General features: G+C 37.9%; 1 protein-coding gene across 3 annotated transcripts in view; it reads right to left on the bottom strand.

The window, feature by feature from the left end:
* Window positions 1–22491, bottom strand: part of elmo1 (engulfment and cell motility 1) — a 185446-nt gene that overhangs the window by 117725 nt on the left and 45230 nt on the right. For all 3 annotated transcript variants that reach the window (XM_031903800.1, XM_002939416.5, XM_018095011.2), the window contains exons 3-7: window positions 18317–18357; window positions 17149–17221; window positions 12824–12874; window positions 8481–8650; window positions 2622–2657 (exon numbers count right to left, since the gene is read on the bottom strand). In XM_031903800.1, the coding sequence (XP_031759660.1) occupies window positions 2622–2657; window positions 8481–8650; window positions 12824–12874; window positions 17149–17221; window positions 18317–18357 (371 nt within the window). The remainder of the gene's footprint in view (window positions 1–2621; window positions 2658–8480; window positions 8651–12823; window positions 12875–17148; window positions 17222–18316; window positions 18358–22491) is intronic.

The following is a 22491-nucleotide window of genomic DNA, read 5'->3' as shown; positions in this document are numbered from 1 at the left end:
AAAATGCATTATGTTTTTGCTGTTTAACTCTCTCCATGAAATGAGGAGGGTTATTTTAAAGGGAGAAAACAAATGATGTATACATTCCTTCTGTGCTAGAACGTATGAGAAATGACTGAGATGAAAAAAGCATTACTATATCATGGTCAGGATATAGGTAAGGACATGGTAAGGAATATATTACCTAGAGATATATTAAGATACACTGCACTGTGTTATATGTTAACATTCTATAAACCCACGATAATAATCATTTCCCTCTATACTATAGGCCAAATAAGACATCAACATTGGAAGAAGTAGAGCATATATGTCTATGACCTACTGACAACAGAGAAAAATATACATATATTAGGACAGGTATCAGATCCGCTACCGGAAACACGTTAAATAAATTAAATTAATTAATTAAATAAATACATTTCTTTTTTTTCTCTGTAATAATTAAACAGCACTTTGTACTTATTATATTAACTAAAATATAATTACTCTTAACTGGACAAAAAAACAAATCTATTTGGTTATTTAATGTTTAACCCTTTCCCTGCCATCAATGTAGGTACTACGTTGTTTTAAAAAAAAAGCAGTTTCCTGCCAACAACGTAGTAAATATGTTATTTCTGGCTAAGCGATTCTCTCTGCACCAGGGGCAAAAACCACCGGTGCAGAGAGACAGATGTGCCCCCAACCCCTTCGGCAACGAGCCGAGGGGGTTGGTCCTGCGATGCGATTGTCGCAGGACCGTCCTACAAGCAGCAGATGCGATCTGAGGTGATTTTTGGAAATGCCATAAAAATCGTCAAACTTAGGAAAGCTTTGTGGCTTGGTACTTTGGAGTAGAAAGACATTGGTACCCATTTTAGATTTGGGGAATGTGTACTTTCCAAAAATATATAACTTTCTGTGGTGAATGTACTTTTTACTAGTGTTATCCCACATATAATGATGTAAATGTTGATTTTGCAGTAGCTGAAATTACAGAAATGACAGTACATATGGGGGGTATGTTCACATTGGGCCCCTACATGCCACATACTTAGGTAAACCTATACATATTGTGTATCAAACTGTTCAGGGGACCCCTGGCGTTCACATTTAGGGTGTTTTATTTGGTTACTTTATGACCTGATAAAAATTTTGATAAAAACCAATAACTTTAGGAAAGCATTGTAACTTGATAGTTTGGAGTAGACAGACAGCTGTGCCTATTTTGGATTCCCCAGAATCTGTTCTTTCTAAAAATGTAAAATTTTCTGGGATAAACTTTCTGTGGAATTTTTGGCCTTAAAATCTAAAGTATGCAGCTTTCTGGAGCAGTGCTTTGGAAATTTGGTAGTGTACTGCTGGAGGTTTTTGACCTATACAAGTGAGAAATCTCCATAAAACTATATATATTTGGTATTGGCACGTTCAGGAGACATGGGACTTTCCAAATCAGGTGTATTTTCATGCATAACATTATTTTTGTTTCTGGTATATCTGTTTATATTATGGAAAATATTTTTTTTTTCATTTTTTAGACATTTAGAAGGCTATATCTTGTTACAGAATTGGAATTACACAAAAATTCTACCATATTTCAAAAGCTTAGGTTGTCCTGAAAAAAATTATATATTGTTTTCCTGGGTAAACTAAAAGTCCCCCCGAGGAAAGGCCCCTAAAGTGAAACAGTGCAAAATGTTCAAAAACTGTCTGGCAGTAGAAGTTCCACTTTGTCCAAAATGGCTGGCAGTGAAAGGGTAAAATTAGTTCTTAGTAGATTTGAAGTAAGGAAACGCAAATCAATAAAATAAATAATTAAATAATTAAAACTTGTTTAAAGACTAGGAATAGCACATAAAGCTCTGTCCTTCAGCCATTTCTTTTATAATTTTTGGGTGAACTAATAAGGAAAAATTATTTTCGGGTAAAAACACATGACAAAGTAAAAATAAGCCCTTATTTTAGGAGCTACTTATAACTGAGGGAAATGAAAACTTATGTGTTTCATGAATTACCCATCAATTCAGAAGTAGTAGTACAGGTATGGGACCTGTTATCCAGAATGTTCGGAACCTGGGAATTTCCAGATAAGGGGATCTTTCCGTAATTCAGATCTCCATAACTTAAGTCTACTAAAAAATAATTTAAACATTAAATAAGCCCAATAAGATTGTTTTGCCTCCAATAAGGATTCATTATATCTTAGTTGGGACTAAGTACAAGATACTGTTTTATTATTATAGAGAAAAAGAAAAATATTGAATTATCTGATTAAAATGAATTAAGATGGCCTTCCTTTAATTCTGAGCTTTCTGGATATAACAGGATCTCATACCTGTAATAGGAAGGTATACCGTGTTCCTGAAGACAACATTTCACAAGGATGACTAATATGTATTACAGAACATACTTTAAAAAACTATTTAGCTTATTATGTACATGAAAGTTTTTTCAAATCTGTTGCTGGTTTAGGCAGAATAAAATAAGAAAGAAAAGCCCACATCCAAACAGAATCCATGCAATAAAGATCATAAAAGAAAGTTTGCAGGCCAGAATAATTAAAAACACATAAAAGCCAAGGAAGCTTCTTTAAACATGCAAAATTAAAAAAGCAAATGGTTTTCCACACAGATCCTTACCAGGGCTTCATAATCTTCTGTAGTTTCTGATACCGTCTGCAAAAATGTAAAAACTGTCACATGAGCACTGTTTAGAATAAGATGACCAAATTAAAAAACAAAAACAAAAAAAACATTCTGCTGCACACGGTCTCAAATACTTAAGCGCACAAGGGAATTCTGTTTTTTCAAAGCATAAAAACACCCGTTATGCCTCTGTATTAAGATGTAACCATAAATATAAAATAATGTATGGAACTTGTTAGGAACAATTAAAAAACTAAAGCAATGCCTGCTTAAAGTATAGTATCCCATAACAATCAATAAGATGTAATCAAATGCTACCTGCTGATTGGCACATATGGACTACTAGAACTGGACTAAACTTTGAACCTGTTGCTTAAATGGTTTCTGTTTACAATCTACAACACTGAAAACAATGCCTTTTTAAAGCTCCTAAAAGTTGTTCTAAGTCCTTAAAGGACAAGGCAACACAAAATATAATTTTTTGGAAGAAAACAAAATTCTAAGCAGCTTTGCAATATACATTTATTACAAATTTGTAATGATTCTTGAGTTATTTGTATATATAATTGCTATTAAAAGTGTTTGCCTGTCCTTTTTTATTCTCTGCCCTAGTGGCTCTGACTGTTGAAACAATGTAACACAGGCAGCAGACTGACAGACTTGACTTGGTGGAGGAGACTGACAGTTGCAACATTGTTTAAAAAGTAACAACCAGGAGTTCAGCAAATGCTTCTTTCAATAGCAATTACATTTACAAATAACTTTTAAAGCGCTACAAATTTTTAATTATTTCATATTAGAAAATTGCTTAGAATTAGGTTTTCTTTTATTATGCAAAAAATTATTTTTGGGGTTGACATGCCCTGTAAAGATGTCAGTATCATCATTGTTGTTTTTAGGGTATTGCTTATCTTTTAATACATTCTAAACAATGACTTATACATTTTAGAATGCTATAATTGTAATTAATATTTTAAAACATATACAGTAGATAAAAAATAACTACCTTTTTTACTTTTGGAATATACTGCACACTTACTTTGCTTATAACTTCCTATTTTCTGATTACTAGAGAACTTAAAATGAATATGTTTTGGATAACTAATTTGTATTGTAGCATGTCCAAGTCTATAGACACACAATGGCTCCTCTATTATTTCTTGTTTCACAACAAACATATTCAACATTCCAATAGATAAGTGGCCTTCTAGAAATAATAACACAGGAAGACTTAGAGGGCTGGGCTGACAACAGAGTCCTGGATAATAGGAAGTGTATCTGATCTAGGTAATGTATCACGCCACCTTACATCACACTGGTAAAATGGAGATTTTAAAATGTTTGCCGTTGGAGTTAGCAATAATATCCAGCATAATCTATTAAACAGATTGCCACTGTCATGGCAATTAAATATGATGTAAGATGCACATAAGTAAGACAGGGGACCCCAACCTTTCATACTTGTGAGCCACAGTCAAATGTAAAAACACAAGCATCATAAAAAAAGTCAATGGGGGTGCATCCAAGATGGGAAGCTGCTAAAATATAAAGCATGGATCACTACTGTTAGAAGTTAAGGTTGAACTTCTGGGCTGTTACAGTAAGTTTAGTATATAAAATGCAGCATTACAAGTCATATTTTTGCAGGCTTTATTTGTTTTTTGAAAAAATGTAAGTCTCTCCAAAAACAATTACACTTCTTTCTTTACTCTCCTCTGGACTTTAACAACTTCAAAAACAAGCAGATTCTATCCACAGATTGCACTCCCTACAGAAATGAACTATTGCAAATCCTCCTTCGACTCTTTTGATCCTGAGGCTTACCAGTCTCTCCTGCACTTTCTATTGCCCCCACTGATTGCATGCCTTCTTTATTACTTAAAGAAGGTCTAAACATCTAAATAAAAGTAATAATCAAGACCTACAAATATGTGCATAGGAGCTCACTGTTTTGGATTTTGTTAGACGTTTCAGTGACACTGCACATGCTCAGTGTGCTCTGGGCAGCTATTGGAAATCTAAGCTTAGGGGTCATTGTAGATCATCAAGCCCAAAAGGCTTATCTGTTCTAAAAGCTAAAGGCTGATTATTACATTCTGATGAAAGCAACTATGGTTTCTGAGCTGCCATGTAACGAGAATCTGAATTAATTACTTATCAGCCTTGTATTGTGACATTTACAATTTATATAAACTGTATATTGTAGGTGGGTCTCAAATAACCGAGACAGGCTCAGACATTGTACTGTGAATCAACAGAAAGGATAGGGGGTTACTGGGGGAATATTCAGAGGCACATATCATCACAGCTAAAAGGCTATAGTAGCTTTGACCTGGTACAGAACCCAAAACATAATAGGGTTGATTCACTAAAGTGCGATAAGCCTTATCGCATGCCTTTTTTGGCGTTAAAATTGACACGAAAAAAGTATTATCGCATGCGTTAAGTCGCATATCGCGTGCGTTAATTAGCACGCAACCGCATGCGTTAATTCGCGCTCAGAAATAATACTAACGCATGATTCACAAACACTTAGACGTGCTAAATATCGCATTACTCTATGCGAAAATTAACACCTACTTGGAGCAGGCGGTAATTATAGAAAAGTACAGTTCATGAGCTTTTGGCAACACAATATGGACTTTGCAGTGTGATTTATTCAAGTATGTGTTGGCCCTAGAGTAATGTGGCCTCCAGTTTGCAGGGAAATGGTCATTTTCAAAAAAAGTAGTTTTACGAACGTAATGGTGTGTATGACTAATATGGCGTGCACATGAAAAGTAGTGCACATGCGTTAAATAGCGTGCGCGACAAGTAGCGAGCTGCGTTAATTAGCGCACTTTGCATCAAATACCGCCCCAAAATAGTCTTTGCGACTTAAATAACGCAAACAGCATTGCGTCTAAATTAACGCAAATATCCTTTTAGTGAATTGTGCGTTAAGATGCGTTAAATAGTGCTCATTTTTTTGCTATAAATAGCGCTCATTTTAACGCACTTTAGTGAATCAACCCTAATGCACAGTATTTTTTGCCTACTTTTTTTTAAGCTTTATTTCTCCAGTAAATGAAGTGCTCCTGTCTTCTAAACATATATTTAATTGATCATCTCCAGTCCTACTAAGCATGGGGTGTCAAGTTTCTGTCCTTAGCTCTTTGATGTTCTCGCTGTAAACTCTCTATTTGGGATATCTCATCTATTTATAAAGTTTTAAATATCACTTGTGTGCAAATAGGGTTGCCACCTAGGGCCGGTATAAATGTAGTTGCTAATATCTGTAATAACTAAACAAGAACTCGCCCCCTTGATGTGATGACTCCGCCTCCTTGATGTCACTGCCCACCCCCTTATAGACCCACCCCAGCCAGTAAAGTAATTCTGAAAAGGTGATAACCCTTCATGAAAATGATATACAGATATATCTAAACACCTCTTTACTAGTGACTGATACCTAAAACTTTGACTAGCTATATCCTCTTGACACCTCAAAATGAACTCAACTAAAAAGTATACTAGTGGAGTATGCTTCTTAACCCCATAGCAATGCTTCTTAAATGTTACATTTTTTGATCCATTACTTTCTCTGGCAAGCAACACTCATTATAGAATGCGCAAAATTAAAAATGTTTTAATATAGTTATTTAAGCAAAAATGTATAAAATGCATGTAAAAATCTATAAAGGCTTGGAGTGGGCAGATGTTTAACATAATAGCCAAAACACTAGTTTCTCCTTTACAGCTCTCTAAGCTGTTAGCAGTGAGTAACCAATCAGTGACTTGGGGGGGGGGGCATATGGGACATAACTATTCAGTTAGTTTGCTTTTAAATCTGACCTGAATACTCACAAACTAACTCAACAGTTATGTCCCATGTAACACGGTCCCCCTCCCCAAAGTTGTTGACTAACTAGAGGTTAAAGAGTTGAGAGCAGGAAGTAGTTTTATGGCTATTATGTTTGACATCTGCGCACACACACATACTTTTTTTATTTGTGCATTTTACATTGAACTGTTCTTTTAATGGGAAAATATACTCATCTTTTTGACATGAGCAAGTTACATAACACTATTTTAACTTCCAAAAGTAAATATAAATGTACTTTTGTTTACACAGACTTACTTGATCTCAGAGGATAAAAGAAAACCATAACACTTGTAAAAACCCATTTCCCAACCCTCCCCCTTCTTAGGCTTAGAGTGTAATGCAACTCCTCCCTCACCTTGTTCCATTGTGGAATGGTAGATTCGGGGACCTGGAGTCCCTCTGCTTTCCAAAGAATCTGGGTACTTCCTACTATGAAAACCAGTGGTGCATTACATGGTGAGCTTTCTTTTGATTGGTCGGATACATTTATATTTATTTTTGGACCTGATTGTTTATGCAACTTATTTTTACAAAAGCCCAACTGAATGAACTCTTGTCAAAATGGATATATTTTCTCTTTAACATGCACCACTTAAAATAGTTTTCCCCATTTGTAATATTGATGCTTTGTAAAAAATTAGAAATTTGGGCTAATGTTCAGTAATGCATGAAAATAAATTTAAATTGCCAAATAAAAAAAAGATAGATAATAAACTACAAACATATACATTTTATGGAACAAATAGCTAAAATGCAAATCATATCATTTGTAGCGCCGGTTGTACCACTTAAAAATACATTGTTTACGAATATTAGACATTAAATCTATAGTACCAACAAAGCTTCATGGTCATAGAAAAAGCAGTGCAGAAGGGAGCATTACAAAGCTTTTTTCAGTAGGCTGAGTAACAGTAGGCTGAGTTCCCCCCTTTTACACCTCCTTTGCTCAGATAAAGACAAGGTGGGATCGCTTGTGAGCTTCCACTCTCCTACATAAAAAGTTAACGTGATTCACAGGTAATAAACCAGAAATTTAAAGTTAGCGTTAATGTGTTAAAGTGCCACCTAAGCAACGGTCTTACCTTGTAGAGAGAATAGTTGCTAGCACCATGCATTTTAAAACAATTCAATGGATATAATACCACCACTGTTTAAAAATAAAATGTCTAACAGATTGAATCAGGGAAAATACATAGATGGTAGACATGGGCAGGTAAAATTTCCAATGACTAGGTCTTTAGTAGTAAAGCTTTACAGTACAGTATTCTAGCACTGAGTAATTTATCAAATGCCCCCCATGTCAGTGACATAACCTGAAAAATATCTTCAGGGGGACTCCAGTGAACACAGTCCCTCCTCTCTCCCCTCACATGCTTGTTTGAGACAGGCAGCAGAATTACACCAGCAGAAAAGGCTGGAAAGAAGGACTGCCATACAACAGACACCAAAGTCCAAGTCTGTATTGTAGTTATGCTTCTGTCCCATGAAGCACAAGGTCTCAAGCCTTAAAGTAGTTCTAAAAGCAGGAACCGATGGTGTAGTATATTTAAATTAAGCTGATTTACATTTTAGGGCTCTGGTACACGGGGAGATTAGTCGCCCGCGAGCAGGGAGTTTTGCCGCGGCGACTAATCTCCCCGTGTACCAGAGCCCTTACTGTATGATAGAACCAACAGGAAATAACAATAAAGATGCCATCCTCCAAGTATAACAAGAACAACCCTATAAGTTTTCTACAGAGAGATACCATCAAATAAATCAGAATAGACATTACACTGAATTGAGCACAATTCATTATTGATGAGACAAAATGAGGATATTATTTAAACTCACAAAATAATTCACAAAAATGTAAAGTATGTGCAGATGTTGCCAAGATCTAACTAATTACTCTAGGGTTTTTTTCTTTCATGGATGAAATCTACTAAAATCTGGATTATTAGCCACCAGATAACCCACCATGACATTGTAAATCAGAAAAAGCTTACTCTGTTCCACTTTCCACCATCTGCGTAAGTAGGGAAATACCATCCAGATTTATGAATTCTTGAGCGAAAGTGACATCTCTAGAGAATTTGGCCAGATCTTTCAGTGCTTCTAGCTTAGCATCCATACTCGATGACTGGATCCTCTCATGGAGCTGTTGGGCATTCTGGGCCTAGGTATGAATAACAAATGTCCCTGAGACAGCTGACCTTTCTGTCTATCAAGTTAAGCAAAATATAAGGACACTATGTGCAGTCAGTAGAACAGTAAGTCATAGAAAACAGAATGATTTCATTATAACAGAAATTTTAAAAATGGGAACAAAAAAAAAAATGACGACATGGCGCATAATATAAGCTAATAAAAACTCAGATTTTTAAAGTGAAGTCTGGGGACAGTTAAAAAAAAAAAAAAAAGAAAAAGTCAGACTCATGAAACACGCAGTGTAATTATTATTTAGGTCACAGTAATTTTTTTTTTTTACCACTTTCCCTAAACCACACCCACTCAAAGTCAAGCTTATTAAGTTTCATTTAATTAAAAACTAGTAAATAACTATATTAGTATGATATCATTTTTAGCAGATCTCACTGCTGCTGTTGCTGTCACACTCTACAGTCAATAACTTTAGGCTGTTACTCTGTAGTGGCACCATTTTTCCAGAGTCCTAAAACAGGGACAGATGGTAACCCCAGTACCCCACAGTATGAAGCCTTATGTCATGGATAATCCTTTGAAATTCACTAAGGTTTTCTTATTTACTGTATGTGTTTTATGTATATACTGAAAACATTCTTAATGTGATAGTAAAAACCTTTTTTTGTGAAATTATAGCAAAAATACCTATTAACTCAATCATTAACATAATATATATATACAGTGGAGGAAATAATTATTTGACCCCTCACTGATTTTGTAAGTTTGTCCAATGACAAAGAAATGAAAAGTCTCAGAACAGTATCATTTCAATGGTAGGTTTATTTTAACAGTGGCAGATAGCACATCAAAAGGAAAATCGAAAAAATAACTTTAAATAAAAGATAGCAACTGATTTGCATTTCATTGAGTGAAATAAGTTTTTGAACCCTCTAACAAAAAAAGACTTAATACTTAGTGGAAAAACCCTTGTTTGCAAGCACAGAGGTCAAACGTTTCTTGTAATTGATGACCAAGTTTGCGCACATTTTAGGAGGAATGTTGGTCCACTCCTCTTTGCAGATCATCTCTAAATCCCTAAGGTTTCGAGGCTGTCTCTGTGCAACTCTGAGCTTGAGCTCCCTCCATAGGTTTTCTATTGGATTAAGGTCCGGAAACTGACTAGGCCACTCCATGACCTTAATGTGCTTCTTCTTGAGCCACTCCTTTGTTGCCTTTGCTGTATGTTTTGGGTCATTGTCGTGCTGGAACACCCATCCACGACCCATTTTCAGTTTCCTGGCAGAGGGAAGGAGGTTGTCGTTCAGGTTTTCACGATACATGGCTCCGTCCATTTTCCCGTTAATGCGAATAAGTTGTCCTGTGCCCTTAGCAGAAAAACACCCCCAAAGCAAAATGTTTCCACCCCCATGCTTGACGGTGGGGACGGTGTTTTGGGGGTCATAGGCAGCATTTTTCTTCCTCCAAACACAGCGAGTTGAGTTAATGCCAAAGAGCTCTATTTTGGTCTCATCAGACCACAGCACCTTCTCCCAGTCACTCACAGAATCATTCAGGTGTTCATTGGCAAACTTCAGACGGGCCTGCACATGTGCCTTCTTGAGCAGGGGGACCTTGCGAGCCCTGCAGGATTTTAATCCATTGCGGTGTAATGTGTTTCCAATGGTTTTCTTGGTGACTGTGGTCCCTGCTAATTTGAGGTCATTAACTAACTCCTCCCGTGTAGTTCTAGGATGCTTTTTCACCTTTCTCAGAATCATTGACACCCCACGAGGTGAGATCTTGCGTGGAGCCCCAGAGCGAGGTCGATTGATGGTCATTTTGTGCTCTTTCCATTTTCAAACAATCGCACCAACAGTTGTCACCTTCTCTCCCAGCTTCTTGCTAATGGTTTTGTAGCCCATTCCAGCCTTGTGCAGGTCTACAATTTTGTCTCTGACATCCTTGGACAGCTCTTTGGTCTTTCCCATGTTGGAGAGTTTGGGGTCTGCTTGATTGATTGATTCTGTGGACAGGTGTCTTTTATACAGGTGACTAGTTAAGACAGGTGTCCTTAATGAGGTTGACTAATTGAGTAGAAGTGTCTAACCACTCTGTAGGAGCCAGAACTCTTAATGGTTGGTAGGGGTTCAAAAACTTATTTCACTCAATGAAATGCAAATCAGTTGCTATCTTTTATTTAAAGTTATTTTTTTGATTTTCCTTTTGATGTGCTATCTGCCACTGTTAAAATAAACCTACCATTGAAATGATACTGACTTTTTATTTCTTTGTCATTGGACAAACTTACAAAATCAGTGAGGGGTCAAATAATTATTTCCTCCACTGTATATATAATAGGATGTGGTTAGTTTAGAACTTTGCTTTTTACAATATTTGCCTTGGTTAAAAGACAAGGTCAGTTTTTCCCCTGGGCCAGAAAAGCTACTTAAGTGCTTTGCCAACATTTTACTTTCTTTTCTCCAGTGTCTCATTCATTGACAGCGCAGAATTGCATTCACACATGCAGCAGAGAAAAAGTTTTATATTCTGTGTATGTATGTGCATGTTTGCCCAAGCCAAACACGGACAAACAGAAGGTAAGTAAATGGCAACACGGTTTTTCCATGGGCTCCAAATTGGTGCACCAGTCCAAAAACTTACTGATTTATACACTAGAGGATAATTATGTGCATTAAAACATCTAGTTAGTTGTGCAAAATGTACTGACAGACCTGCTCTGTATCGTTTTAAAATAAAATTCTAAGTTTCCCCTACATATAGGATTATAATGTAGGCTTTTACATACAATAACATTTTAGGCAGTAAACTTCATTTTTCTATCAAAAAAATGACAAGTTGTTTAAATTTCTTTATCCAAAATCTTGATTGCAGTGTAAGAAAATTATATTAAGGGAATGTGCATATTTAATTCCAATTTGTACCAGTAAAAAACCCAAAACTGGTATTGGATCCACTTTCTGAAAACCCCTTAACTAAAAAGTTCTAACTTCCACAGACTTCATTTTAATCAATTAATTCACATTTTTAAAAATTATTTCCTTTTCCTCTGTAATAATAAAACTGTATATATAACAGCAATTAAAAGCAGTTTTTGTCTGTCCTTTTTTACAAACCAGATTGACAGACCTGTCTTGTGGGACTTTTGCGACACTGTTTAAAAAATTAGCAACCAGGAGTTCAGCAAACGCTGCTTTCAATAGCAATTACATTTACAAATAACTATTTGAAAAATTGTAATGAAGTTTTCTTTTATTAGGCAAAAACTTTTTTTGGGGGGTTGACATGCCCTTTAAATGATTTTTTAGTAGACTTACGGTATGGAGATCCAAATTACGGTCCTGAGCATTCTGGATAATTAGCCTTCCTCCAAAAAACATTGATAACTAAGAAATGCTTATAAATTGCATAGCTAAGACTCCAACAAATCTGACATCCCTCACTCCTGTCCAAATCTGACATCCCTCACTCCTGTTGCCAAGTTTTACCAAGTCATATTCTCTTCTATTCAGAGGTTTCGCTGCTGGTACTGTTGAGAGGAATCATTCAAATATAAAAGCAACTCAGTCCTGCTCCTTTTCAGCAATCACAGCAGTGATGTGATGCAACGTGGTGGCTGCCAAACATGCTGCAAACTTGGTTTTATTATTCCATCAATGCATATGTGTGTGGCAAATGGATGGGTTAAATATACTGGTAATAACATTTTTTTCCTATAATCTGTGTCTCAAGCAGTTTTTTTCCCCTTGTATTGCTTAAGGCTTTGTTTTGCTAAATGCAGAAGTTTTCAGTGGCTTTCTACATGCATGCCAATAAAAAAAGAATTGCTTTCAACAATTGAATGTTCTTGCCTTTAAATTTGACACTTGACACATAAAAGTAAATGTAAAAATTCTGCTGCTCTGTAGCAACTTTGTTTCATAAAGAGCCAGGGAAGACACAAAAAGAAACATTATCATGTTACTACAAGTTTGGTGTTTGTAATAATCTGTACATAACCTTGAGTCAGTACATTTCATAGCATTGCAAACTAAGGTAAGTAAATATATTTCAAACCCTGTCAGGGTATACAAATATTGCCCTGCACATATTGTCTAACCACAGTCAAATAATCTATTATACATTTGTGGAAACTCAGCATTCTAAGCAGCACAGTATAAAAATGCCAGTTATTTATATTATTGCTCACCGGAGATGATGTTAGCCTTAGAATGGCTCCATTTTTAATTTCATTACGGTTCTGCAGAAAAAATAAAAAAATGTTTATTAAAGCAATCAATGACTTCCAGCAAAGTCAAGTAACATAAACATTAATGATTTGGTTTTGAGTTCAAAACACTTCAAACACAAACTGAAAACTCATCTATTGATATAAACATAAAACCTAACCACTAACTGCTCCTTTGTTGCACATTCACTGTAAACTGGTTCACACTTACTGCCAATAACAAAATAAACATGTGTAATGTTGTTCCATTCATTTCTGTAAGAATGTTTATTTTAATATGTATCAGTAGCTTAGCATTGTTTGGAGTAATGGAAAAGGTTGTGCACACAGGTAGGGGAAGTGACCAGAGGAGCAAGGGCCGGAAATAGGGGTAGGCAGAAGAGGCACCAACCTAGGGCATTATGGTAGAAGGGGGGGGCACCAGGCAGGTACCTCTTCTTTTACCTACCACTAGTTCTAGACCCTTTCCCCCCCACTGCAGCGACCCTGGCACCCTGCATGCGCGGAACTGAGAGGAGCATGGTGTGTGGAGAGAACAATTAGTATAAAGCTAAGTTCTACCCTGCTGTCTGGCATCCATGTGTTCTGTTACACTCAACTGGGAGTCTGCAACATAAGGATTAACTGAATATAGAAAGTCAGGGGAAGGCCATGCTGGTGGGCACAGGAAGTACATGTAACAGGGCTCACTAATTTTCTACCTGTCCACAATGCAACAAAATGAGGGAATGTTTGCATTACATTGTCATCCTAAAGAATGTTGGGTAATGGTTTCTTACAGTATCATGGTTTTCTTTTAAAACAGTGGAATCAGGTATGTCTGCAGAAATTTAAATAGTCTTTTTCTATAAGCTCAACTGAATGTGCATTTAAAAAGAGGGGAATACCTTCCCTTTAAAAGCCACAACCCTTCCCAATTTAGCAGTTCTGTCAAACAGAGCATCTTCTTTACAAAATGAAAATTTTACATTCTGTAGAATGCACAGGGTTAACATTCCACAGAATCAGTGTTTTAGTTACAGTGAAGAAAGGTGGCCAAAAAAACATGGAATTAAGATTTAGGCAGAAAATCCCTTACTCAGTGCAAAGTATGATTTAGCTCAACTGCTTGTGGTCCATGGTTAAATTCAAATATAGTCTGCACATATTTGGGAGATATTGGAAAGTAGTGGGTATTGTAGAATTACGTAATCAGTGCAAAAATAACTCAGAAATATATTTCATTTTATTTGGCATGCCTTTCATTAATTTCCTATAACGAGAAAATATATCAACCAAACTAATCTGTCTTTTGTACTTAAAAAGCTTCTAGTTAACAAACTAAGAGAACTATTAGTTTAAGACCAGCAAATGTTAGAAAAAGTATACTGATATATTCTGATCTAATTATCTAACTCACAACAGTGGCATAAAAACTATAAAGTGCTTAACAACCCCCCCCCCCCCCGCAGAAAAAAAATCTTTTTGGATGGATCCAGTGTGCACAGCAAACCCTCCCCTGCTGTCCATCGCTTACATCCCCATCCACTCACACCAAGGTAGGAAAGCAGCTGCTGAGGGGGAATTTTCTTAAATACAGAATGGACCATGCTGCCCCTTTAGTAACTCATTAACTGTCTATTCTAGTTTATATTCCAGCATTTACTATTTGTGTCTGATTGTTAACTCTATTGGGCAAAGACCTAATTTTTTGTTTCTGAACACTTTTTACTCTTGACTTCAGTGTCGGACTGAGATGGCAGGGGCCCATCAGATAACCCTGGACAATGGGCCTGCTCTCAGAACTTTAATTCCTCCTTTCCTAGTTGAAACTCTTTATTATCCAAGTCTCTTTTCTCTACATACTATACAAAGGTCAGACTGGGCCGCTGGGACACGGGGAAAAATCCCGGTGGGTCCTGGCGGCCCAAACCCGACTCTTGCAGCGCTCCCCCTGTCGACGTCGGGTGGGGGGCCCCTGCGAGGGGGGGTTAGGGGACACCTGCAGGGCCCCTGAGGCGGGAGCCCCGGTGGGCCCTTCACCCCCCAGTCTGACCCTGTACTATACTCTATTCTTCCATCTACCAAGCTTCCATGTTCCAATACAGAAATAGGGAATGACCATGAAATAGGCTAAATAGATAGAAGCAAGAGGGCCCACTGACACCTGGGCCCACCGGGAGTTTTCCTGGTATCTTGGTAGGCCGGTCCGACACAGCTTTACTTTAACTGAATATATATTTTGTCTAGATATTTATTCTAAATTATTGTATTCTCCCTTGCATGTCCTAGTAATGTTTAATTGAATGTACACTGATACCTATACAATTAGCTCTATTAGTTTAAAAGTGTACATGTATACATTTATTTTCATTTGCTCACAGTCCTTCCAGTTAAACTAGGTCTTTGTAACTTTCTCATAAGAAGCAGAGAACCTGCTAAAAGTTTTAAACATGAAGTGCATTATGCATGTTATGTTTAAGAGCAGGATTAAAAATAGTATTTCTAGCTGCCAGTATTTCTATGGACTTAAAGGGGTAGGGCACCTTAAAATTAACTGTTAGTATGATGAAGACATCCATATTGCAAGACAATTTTCAATTGTCATTTTTTCAATGTTTCAGAAGGGTTTTTTTTCTGCAAATCTGAGGTTTGGAGTCTAAACTGTTATTTAGTTGCAAAATCTTATTTACCCTATGTACACAAAAAAAGAGAGCACCATAAAGGTGATCTCAAAAGACTCCAGTTAGGTGCACCATTCCCTCCCCATAAGGGAATGGTGCACCTAACTGGAGTCTTTTGAGATCACCTTTATGGTGCTCTCTTTTTTTGTGTACATTTTGGTCTGTTACTCTTGATGCACATTCTCCTTCCATCCTCACTTGATTTGAGATCCCTTTATGGGGGAATATAATTAGACTTGAGATATATCCAAGTGGAAGGTGCAACCGTATTCTCTTTATTATCCTGAATCTTATTTACCCTAGTAGCTACAGTAAGTGGCAAATCTGCCACTTACTGTAGCTACTAGGGTAAATAAGATTTTGCAGCTGCAGCTAGCAACAGCTGTTATAAAGGATGAAAAAAAATATCAGGTTCAAAGGTTTATATATCTAGAATGAAATTGGTTCTGTTAATGTTCAAAACAAATACAGAATAAATGGTATTGCTGCAAATTTGTATTTTATTATTAGACTGCAAATTCGCATAGTGTACAATTTGGCAATGCAGTTTGATAGCTAAAATTTCTTGGATGAGTTATAAGTCTAACAACTGGATCCTAAAGGGTGCTAAAAGACTGCCATATTTCAATTCCAGTCCCCAAGAAAGTAATTCAAATGTTTATGCAAGTTAAGTTACAGATGCCGTTTACTACATGTAACCTGTTCATAGTAAATCACAGTAATCTTCCTATTTTAAACGATTAAGGAAACAAAAACAAATAAAATAGGGAGGGAATAAACAATCAGTTCTGGTAAACATGAATGAATTCTGGAAACACGGGAGTTTCTTCTGTCATTACTTTGGAGACATGATTGCTTCCTTTTTTTTATCTTTACCTAGTACACAATGATTCAATTGGTTGGAAGGATAAATTTCAGTGTTATCAGACTAAGGGACACCATTTCCCGCACAGAGCACTGATGTCTTTTTATGGCTAATTTCAAATACAAAGATTACTATATGAATATCTTCTACATAAAGATAAAAATAAGACATTGCATAACATACTAAAAGTTAACTGAAGGTGGACTACCCTTTAAATTGGAATACCAACCATGTTCCCATGTATAGCTTGTCGTTTTAGGGCTCTGGCACATGGGGGAGATTAGTCGCCCGCGATAAAACTCCCTGTTCGCGGGCGACTAATCTCCCCGAGTTGCCTACCCCTGCCATCCCACCGGCGAACATGTAAGTCGCCGGCGGGATGACAGACGCGGCGGCGCGATTTCGCGCAAATCGCCGAAAAAGACTCGCGAGTCTTTTTCGGCGATTCCCTGAAATTGCCCCGCCACGTCTGCCATCCCGCCGGCGACTTACATGTTCGCCGGTGGGATAGCAGGGGTAGGCAACTCGGGGAGATTAGTCGTCCGCGAACAGGGAGTTTTATCGCAGGCGACTAATCTCCCCCGTGTGCCAGAGCCCTTAGAGACTGTGCTCCTCTAAATCAGCAAAGGCTCAAATGCAGATCTATTTATAGTGTTACACATTTCCCCTACGATGGTACCCAAAACATTTGACGTCTACTGCATATATTATGGAAGCTGTCGCTATAATTGTACAGTAAAAATACCTCAATAACTTACCTTTTCTGTGATATAAAACCCAGAACCATCTGCATGCTGAAGTGCATAGTTTTCATGGGTTGAAATACTCCATCTATAAGAAAATCAAATATTCAAAACAAAATATGTCAACTTGTTTATATGTCAACTCAAAACATAAATACATTTATAAAAAGGCTGAACACACAGCAAATGAAGTGTGAACAAGGTGCAGTATTTGCCCATGGACTACAATAAAATTAATAAGAAACACTAGTCTCAAAACCAATGCTTTTTAACAGAAAAGTAAAACAAGATATTTTTCCACATAATCTTATTTAGTTAATACATTTTGCAAAAGGGGCAAAATACATTACTGATTAGCAACAAACATTGTGTGTGTGTAAATTTTGTTGCTACTTCCATTGCATTTTCCAGTTTGCTTTGTGACCTTTCAAATGTTCTTAGTGGCCACTGGTTTGTTCCAACACCATCCACACAAACAGGGCAAACACACTGCCCATTATCAGTACCTGTTCCAGAACCCACATAAAAAGGCATAGGCAGCACCATGCCCTTTCAATTTAACAAAAACTGGTTTATGGAAGAGAAGAGCATTTAGATCTCTGTACTTAAACTAGGTTCCCAAGGGCCATATGCCATCATTTTTATGGTACACAGCATGACCCCCAACCCTAGCAGACTCAAATCTCTAGGCGATCATTGACATTATGAAGCAAATCTAAAAAGAACTTAGGGGACCCAGGTGCACAGCCCGAAGCCTACAGTTTAACATGTGAATGAACAGAATTTCAGTTATAGCAGGCACTCCAAGAAATCACCCCACACCAGATTTGTAAAATCAATGTAGATTTATTGTAAATACTATAGTAGTGCCTGGATGGCAACATGCATGGAATGATAGCACGATAAGATTTTCTTTGTGGAGGCAATGACAGGTATGAGAATCAGCACTGTTTGCATATACTTGTAACACTAATTAATAATATTGTGGAAGCCAAAATTTCAAGTTGATGAAGCCTGTACGTTAACTGTGATAAGTGTGTGGAGCCTTTGGTGAAAAAAGGCTTGTATAGCAAATATACCTTTACATGACAAATTCTGGGCAGCACTGCCCTGCAGGCAAATCTACTGTTAAGTACTGTGCTTTTCTAGCTGCAGTGACTTTGATAGGATTATATTTACTTACCCATCGCAAACTTCTTTAATAATTGAAGATAATGGCTTTTTCTAGCAAAGAAAAAAAATGCAGTTTAGAAACTTGTAGTTTCCACAACACTTAACTGGTTATTACTTACTATAGCAATCAATAATGTTTTAACCTTTGCATGCTGTAGATTGTAGAATCTACAGAGGTAACACAGAAGTACCAATTTTGCAGATTTTACCTTTCTGGTAATATTGTAACCATATGGGAAAACATGGTCATCATTTAAAGGAGACATTTCATATCACCTTCATATTCAGTTATATGATTCCTCTTTCTTCAATCTATGGAATCTTGCAGAAAAAAAACGATTTGAATGCATTTTACCTGCTAAAATCGTTTTTATATCAGAGCTGCAGAGAGATCTTCACTCCTCTGAAGCTAAACTGAAATGAGAGATGGGAGTGTCTCTTCATTCTCCCACAGGAAATGGTCACAGCACTGACTGACAGGCTGAACTCTGCTGTAGCAGGGAAACCCCTCCCACCCCCCTGCCTGTATCTGTTCCCTGTCTGCACATAGCTGTCCTGTGCTGCTGCCTGAGCTTTACTTTTGGAGTTGTTGCAGGAGAAAATACCAAAAAAAACCCAGTTTAGGTATCAAAGTACAAGTTGCAGGGAGTTGTTGCAGGAGAAAATACCAAAAAAAGCCAGTTTAGGTGTCAAAGTACAAGTTGCAGGGAGTTGTTGCAGGGGAAAATACCAAAAAACAGCCAGTTTAGGTGTCAAAGTACAAGTTGCAGGGAGTTGTTGCAGGAGAAAATGCAAAAAAAAAGCCAGTTTAGGTATCAAAGTACAAGTTGCAGGGAGTTGTTGCAGGAGAAAATGCAAAAAAAACCCAGTTTAGGTATCAAAGTACAAGTTACAGGGAGTTGTTGCAGGAGAAAATACCAAAAAAAGCCAGTTTAGGTGTCAAAGTACAAGTTGCAGGGAGTTGTTGCAGGAGAAAATGCAAAAAAAAAGACAGTTTAGGTATCAAAGTACAAGTTGCAGGGAGTTGTTGCAGGAGAAAATGCAAAAAAAAACCCAGTTTAGGTATCAAAGTACAAGTTGCAGGGAGTTGTTGCAGGAGAAAATGCAAAAAAAAAGACAGTTTAGGTATCAAAGTACAAGTTGCAGGGAGTTGTTGCAGGAGAAAATGCAAAAAAAAAAAAACCCAGTTTAGGTGTCAAAGTACAAGTTGCAGGGAGTTGTTGCAGGAGAAAATGCAAAAAAAACCCCAGTTTAGGTGTCAAAGTACAAGTTGCAGGGAGTTGTTGCAGGAGAAAATGCAAAAAAAAAACCCAGTTTAGGTATCAAAGTACAAGTTGCAGGGAGTTGTTGCAGGAGAAAATACCAAAAAAAACCCAGTTTAGGTGTCAAAGTACAAGTTGCAGGGAGTTGTTGCAGGAGAAAATGCAAAAAAAACCCAGTTTAGGTGTCAAAGTACAAGTTGCAGGGAGTTGTTGCAGGAGAAAATACCAAAAAACAGCCAGTTTAGGTGTCAAAGTACAAGTTGCAGGGAGTTGTTGCAGGAGAAAATGCAAAAAAAACCCAGTTTAGGTATCAAAGTACAAGTTGCAGGGAGTTGTTGCAGGAGAAAATACCAAAAAACAGCCAGTTTAGGTGTCAAAGTACAAGTTGCAGGGAGTTGTTGCAGGGGAAAATACCAAAAACAGACAGTTTAGGTGTCAAAGTACAAGTTGCAGGGAGTTGCATGTAAAAAAAACCACATTTCTTATCATTAGGTACAGTCTATAGAATAAACAAATGTGACTCCTTTAGTATGAAGAACGTTTTTTTTTATTTGGTAAATTATTTTTTTTAATAAAGAGATTCAAAGTGCCTTACTTTACAGGATCCAGTCACAGCTAACTGAACGGCTCTAGTCAGGAGGGCTGGGCGGGGCCGGGAGCAGCACAAGAGAGCAGGACCCCAGCGTGACTGACGTGGGCGGGGAAATGACATCACCAAAGTCCCCGCCCACATCTCACGCCCACTCCTCTCTCAGTGGCTGCAGCGTGTCAGTAGGAAAGAAGCTGGGGCCGGCGGCCCTAGCTGAAGACAGAGACTTTGTTCTGGCCGGAAGCCCTGTGGATGGGAGGGGCTGCAGCGTTTCAGCAAGGATTTAACAGCCTTCTTGAAGAGTAGGTAGAAAATAAACTTTATTGTATTCGATTTTACTGTGTTAGCTGCATTTTAAGATAAAGTGAAAAATTATTGTATATGTCTCCTTTAAAGAGTTTTGCTCTGGGTCTTATTTACCATCATGAAAAATGCAATTCAAGTATAAACTTCCGCATAATATTGGCAGACAACCATTGGGAAAACAAAAATGATAAATCAAGACAGTCTTCATTATTACCTTGTCAGTGATCTCTATTTAAATTCTTTTCTCCTACAGGAGTCCGAGATCAGATTTTGATGGACAGTTATGTCCAGTGCCAGACTGTGGTACCTGGGGTTGACCAGGTAGCCAAGTAAAAAGCCCAACACCTAATTACCATCACACTATGATCCTCCACTGCTCCACGCAGTTACTTACTCCCTGATGTCAAGCAGGCCACACCTCCAGGGAAACTTTAAAAGTGGCCGTGCGTTCCACAGTGGAACATGGCCATCTTTAATTTTGTTTAAATCTTTCTGAAGTAATCTGGCTTGCAGGCAGGCAGCAGAGCCCAACAGGACAAGGGCCCACTGGGATTTTTCCCAGTGTCTCAGTCCAACCCTGGTTAGGTTATTACTCATTATGACCTAGAAAATGTTTCAGAGCTAATGGCTTCAAATAACCAACTGAAACAGATTTATACATTTAGAAAGGCACAATTTGGGTTGGAGTCTTTTATTTTTAAAGACATGTAGCTCTAACACACTTTCTAGGCAATGCAAGACTCCCACCTAGCCTAATTATGTATTAGACCTAAATATACAATGAAAAAAGACCTGAGGATAGTGGTGAGAATAAATAAAGCAAGAAATGACAGTGAGCAGATGCAAGAGCTAACAAGGTTTTAAACTGCATCAAAAAGTGGAACAGATTAGCACAGGGGTGGGCAAACTACGGGCCAGCCGGGCCGCCAACTCCTGATTGGTTGTGCCCCATGCGTGCGCGTGACGTCAGTACGCATGGGGTGCAACCGTATAAAACGGTTCTGATGCAGCGGGGAGCCGGGGGACTGAGGCAGCCGGAGGAAGCAGAAAGCAGGAGGTCGCTGGAGGATGGAGCTGGGGGGGAGCCGCAGGAAGCTGTAGGTCGCTGAGGGGGAAGATGGAGGATGCTGGGGGGGAGCTGGTCGGAGGATGCTGGTGGGAGGATGTTGAGGAGGATGCTGGGAAGGATGCTGGGAAGGATGCTGGGAGGAGCTGCAGAATGCTGGAGAGTGGAGTTGGAGGATGCTGGAGAGTGGAGCTGGAGGATGCTGGGTGAGATGCTGAGGGGGGGAGCTGAAGGATGCTGAGAGGTGCCGTGATTTCTGATGGCAGCCCTGCGTATAATGCTGGCCCGGCCCATCTGTAAGTCAATGTGGCCCCTGAGCCAAAAGGTTTGCTCACCCCTGGATTAGCAGAAAGGGGTAATTTTTCCCCTTTGCAAAAGACTGGTAAGGTCCCATCTAAAATATGCAGTGCGGTTTTGGCCCGGTGCTTAAGTGGGATATTAATGAATTAGAAAGAGCACATAAGAAGAGTAACTAAGCTGGTAAAGAGTATGGGAAGTTTATATTATAAAAGAAAGGCTGCCAAAGTTCAGGTTGTTTGCACTGGAGAAGAGATACTTAAATGGATATATGATAACTATGTATAGATATACAATGGGAACATATAATAAATTCTTTGATACTTTATTTGCCAGTAGATCCTTCCAGCAGTCATGTGGGCATCCACTGAGATCAGAAAAAATGCTCCATCTCAATATTTGAAATATTTGAGAGCAATGAAGTTGTGGAATTTTCTCCCTGAAGTGGTTGTACAGTCACGTAATATAGCTTCATCTTGGAGTCAGTAAGGAATTTTTTTTTCCTCTGAAGCAAATTTCAAGCAAGTTTCAGATGGGGATTTTTGCCTCCTTTTGAATCAACTAAACTAACTTTTCTTAGTGTAAATTACTATATTACTATGCACAGTCCCCACTTCTCAACAGTCAAATCTTCTCCATAGGCTGCAAAAGAACAGCTTTGCTGG

Source organism: Xenopus tropicalis, chromosome 6 (genome assembly GCF_000004195.4).
Source record: "Xenopus tropicalis strain Nigerian chromosome 6, UCB_Xtro_10.0, whole genome shotgun sequence".
In the NCBI taxonomy this organism is placed as follows: domain Eukaryota; kingdom Metazoa; phylum Chordata; class Amphibia; order Anura; family Pipidae; genus Xenopus; species Xenopus tropicalis.
Note: the sequence above shows the minus strand (reverse complement) of the source record. Positions and strands in the feature narration are given on the sequence as shown.